Here is a 4,670-nt window from a genome sequence, read left to right on the forward strand (position 1 = left end):
TAATACAACTCCCCAAACCTTTCTTAATTCTGGGCGACTTCAACAGCAGAAACATCTTATGGGGATCATCACACACTGACAGCTGTGGGAAAACGATAGAAAAATTATTAGAAAATCAATCACTAATACTTCTAAACAACGGCGACCCAACAAGACACAACTCCACAAACAGTTCTTTATCAGCCATAGATTTAACAATATCCAACACCATTATCCCCCTGAATTATACTGGAAAGTACTAACTGAATATAACGGAAGCGACCATTAACAAATACACCTCAACATTTTCAACCAATCTACACCAGATGAACCAATTAAGCGATGGAAACTTATCAAAGCCAACTGGAATCTCTTCACTGAGTTTGTTGATCACCACCTAGAAAATCAAGACTGGACCAAAAAGAATTCCGATGAATTAGAAATAGACCAAAACAAAATTGATTCCATAGTGACCTCCCTCACCGAAATTATTGTAAACGCGGCAAATATGTCCATAGGAAAGTCTTCCCGTTCTAAAGTCACTAAGACAGCACCGTAGTGGAACCCCGAATGCAAAGAAGCTATTAAAAATTGCAAAAAAAAATTAAACCGTTTTAAAAAAACAAAATCTTTGTCAGATCACATAGCACTTAAAAAAGCTTGGGCAGAATCAAGGTTTATTACCAAAAATAGCAAATGCGTTGCCTGGAAAGCATTCGTCTCCACAATCAACCAACAAACATCAGCTACTACTATGTGGAACAAAATCAAAACATTTAAAGGAAACAAGTTCAACTCGATACCCAATATCATGAAATACAAAGATGAATACATAAAAACTAACCTGGACATCGCACAAGCCTTCGCTGACCTATTCCAGACAAACAACAGTAACCAAAACCATACGGAATCCTTCATAAAACACAAAAATGAAGTCGAGAACTCATTTGTCACAGACAGCCTACCACAGCACAGTGAAGACTCATACAACTCCGCCATCAGTATGGACGAATTTAACCAGGCACTCCTGAAGTGTAAAAGCAAAAGCCCAGGCCCTGACGACATCCCTTACATATTTCTACATCACCTGTCCTCCTTCGCTCAACAAAAACTTCTTCTAGTCTACAACTTAATATGGGAATACGGATTCTTCCCCAACCAATGGCGCAAAGCAATTATTATCCCAATACCCAAACCAGATAAAAACAAATTTCACGTAGAAAATTACCGTCCCATCTCTCTAATAAGCACAGTGTGCTTAGCACACTATGTAAAGTACTCGAAAAAATAATTAACTCAAGACACATATGGCACTTGAAGTCTCCAAAAAATTCAATAAAGAGCAATGTGGATTCCGGAAAAATCACTCCACACTCAATACCTTATCCAATATTCACTCCCACATATGTAATGCAGCCAAAGTAAACCAATATATAATCCTCGTAGCTCTCGACTTAACAAAAGCATATGATATGGTTTGGAGACAAAGAGTAATCCTTATCCTACGTGAATGGAACATCTCAGGAAACATGATTACATTCATTAATAATTTCTTACAGGACAGATCATTCCAAACAAAAATTGGTGAAACACTATCAACCACGCATACTACCGAAAATGGAGTACCCCAAGGCTCAGTCATCAGTGTCACCCTGTTCTTAATTGCGATAAATAATATTTTTGACAATCTCCTTCCCCCCATAAAGTATACCATCTTTGCGGATGATTGTAACATTTTTTGTAGTGGCGTGAAAATAAAAACAACAGTGGAACTCATTCAGCAAGCCCTGGATGAACTCCTCAAGTGGTCAACCACAACTGGTTTCAATTTCTCACCATCCAAAACCCAATGTATCATCTTCTATAAAAAGCGTAACCAAAACTTATTGCACATCAATCTAAATAACACCATTCTATCTTATACAGATAAAATAAAAATACTAGGAATGACTTTCGACCACAAATTAAATTAGAACCCACACCTTAAAAACCTCAAAATAAATGCAAACAATAGCATGAAAATTATGAAAACCTTATCTCACCACTCCTGGGGCTCTGATAAAAATAGCCTCATTACTATATATAAAGCAATCATACTAGCAAAAATGGAATACGGTGCAGTCATTTAGTTAAATGTTATAATACAACTAAAAACAAAATTCTTAATATACTAAATCCTATACACAATCAAAGCATTAGACTAGCCACAGGTGCCTTCCGCACAAGCCCAACAACAAGTATTATGTGCAACGCTGGAGAACTACCACTCGAATTTAGAAGGATTAAAGAAACACTAAAATTTGTAACTAAATTCTCAAATAGCAAAACTCAAATTCCAATCAGAACACCTCTGAATATACGTAACAGTCCAAACACACCTCGCACTATCGATGACACGTATAAGAACATAGCAGATACAACGAAGTTCAAACCAATTACGTTTAACAAAATTATCTTCCCGTCTTCCCCTCCGTGGATGTGGAATATTAAGCTCAATACCCAACTACTCGAATTCAACAAAAAAATCTCTTAAACCTCAACTATAAGAAACAACTTTTCAGAAATAATTGAAGAAAAATACCCTCACCACATAAAAATCTTCACGGACGCCTCAAAATCCCCCAATGGAACCGGATTCGCATTCATAGAAAATAACAAAACTTCAATGTTCAAACCTCCTCATGAAACCAGCATTTTCTCCGCTGAAAGTCAAGCCATCCAAAATGCAATCTCACATGCGATGACCTAAGTGTCCGAAGAAATACTTATAATTAGTGACTCCCTTTGTGCTCTCCTAGCCCTCGAAAATCCCTATCCCAAAAATGAAATAATTCAATCCATCCAAGAAAAGCTGTCAAACTCAAGGAAAAAAATCGAATTTCTATGGGTCCCCTCTCACACTGGCATTAGTGGCAACGAACTAGCTGACAAGGCAGCCAACGAAGCAATAATATCATACAGCTCGGTATTAATAAACAAAATAATATTTCAAGACGCACTCATAAAAATAAATAAGCTAACAAAAAGTCTCTGGCAAGACTCGTGGGAGAAGACTTCAAACACAAATAAACTAAAAGAAATTAAAACATCAACCGACCCATGGAAAACTCCTTCACCCTCATCCAGGCACAAAGAAGTTGTTACCACAAGAACTCAGATTGGACACTCCCGTCTAACACACTTACATCTCATCACAAAAGAAGACAGCCCGACCTGCGAACTCTATGACAAAGAACTGACAATCAAACACGTCACACTCGAATGCCCCAAGTTCATCTGCTCCAGACAAATTCTCGGAAACCCACTAACTATGCAACAGGCACTTGGAGAAGAGAACACCAAAAACATATACCTTTTTTTCAAAAACATAGGCTTAGCAAAACTAATTTAGGAAAATTACTATTAATTAAATTGTTAAATGTACATATATCCTACAAACTACCTTTATTGTTAAATAATGTATCTCTACAGTTGTAAGACTAATATTTAATATCAATACTATTTTGTAATTTTTACAGGCTAATAACCTCAGGAGTTGAAGCCTTACTTGAATAAAAAAAAAAAAATAAAAAATAAAATAATATTTATTATAGATTATAATAATATAATCAATAATCATACTATAGAATAATTAAGATGAATTGTATATTTGTGATCGTTATAAATAACCTATGGATTCATCTTGCCAAGTAACTGATCCAACTCCAGAAACAAAATAGTCAGCAAATGTTGTCCTGATTGAATTTGCAGAACTGCCTCCTCTGGTTGATTGTGCGTTTAATATATTAGGAAAACAGTTTATTTCTGGTTCTATTTGGGTGCTTTGAAAATCATATCCATATTTTTGTCTGACAAAATTATGTAACACTGTGCATGCTTTTACTGCCCAGATAGCTGTTCCTACGTTTACGTCCAAAGGCCTATGAAATATTTGCCATTTGTTTGTTAGGATGCCAATAGCGCATTCTACATATCTTCTAGCTCTAGTTAATCGATAATTAAATACAAGTTTAACCTTATCTAAATGTGTCCTTTCGTAAGGCCTTAATAAATTGTCATTTAATGCAAAATCTTCATCTCCAATAATCACGAAAGGAACATTTTTGTGTTTGAATGTTCACTTAAAGGTCTTGGTATCGGTAAGTTCAATGCATTTTCTGTCAACTTTTTCCAAAATGTCGTTCCCTTAAAAATTGAAGAATCAGTCTTTTCCATATAACCCGACACTCACATATATAAACCGGTATTCCGAATCTACAATGGCTAATAAAATAATTGAAAAATAGTCTTTGTAGTTGAAATACATTGATCCACTATTTGAAGGCTTTTTTATACTCTTATATGTTTTCCAGCAACAGCACCAATAGAGTGTGGAAAATTATCTCTTGATTGAAAACCATTTGATATTTGTTCCTAGGCCGTAGATGTAATTGGTAATTGCATATATACGTTGTGTAGATTGACCCAGATGTTTGTTTTTACTTCTTTTATAATGTAGCTTATTGTTGAAATACCGATTCGATAGGAATAATGAAGATCTTTAAATGAATACCCAGACGCTAAATACCTAAGAGAAAATTTTAAAAATAAATAAGTATATTAACATACAAATTTAATTATAATTTAAATAATTTAAACCAGGTAAAATCGTTTTGAAAAAATGGACCCAAACAAGAGATTCATGGATGAAA

The 4,670-nt window shown here is 35.0% G+C and overlaps 1 protein-coding gene across 1 annotated transcript; it reads right to left on the minus strand.

The window, feature by feature from the left end:
* Positions 1-3,637: 3,637 nt before the first annotated feature.
* LOC111033791 lies at positions 3,638-4,194 on the minus strand. Its single transcript, XM_022314716.1, has 2 exons — positions 4,079-4,194; positions 3,638-4,022 (listed from the first exon to the last, which is right to left on the minus strand). Exons 1-2 carry the CDS (start codon positions 4,192-4,194, stop codon positions 3,638-3,640), a joined length of 501 nt encoding a protein of 166 aa, XP_022170408.1.
* Positions 4,195-4,670: the final 476 nt, after the last annotated feature.

This window comes from Myzus persicae, unplaced genomic scaffold, assembly GCF_001856785.1.
Source record: "Myzus persicae strain clone G006 unplaced genomic scaffold, MPER_G0061.0, whole genome shotgun sequence".
NCBI lineage: Eukaryota > Metazoa > Arthropoda > Insecta > Hemiptera > Aphididae > Myzus > Myzus persicae.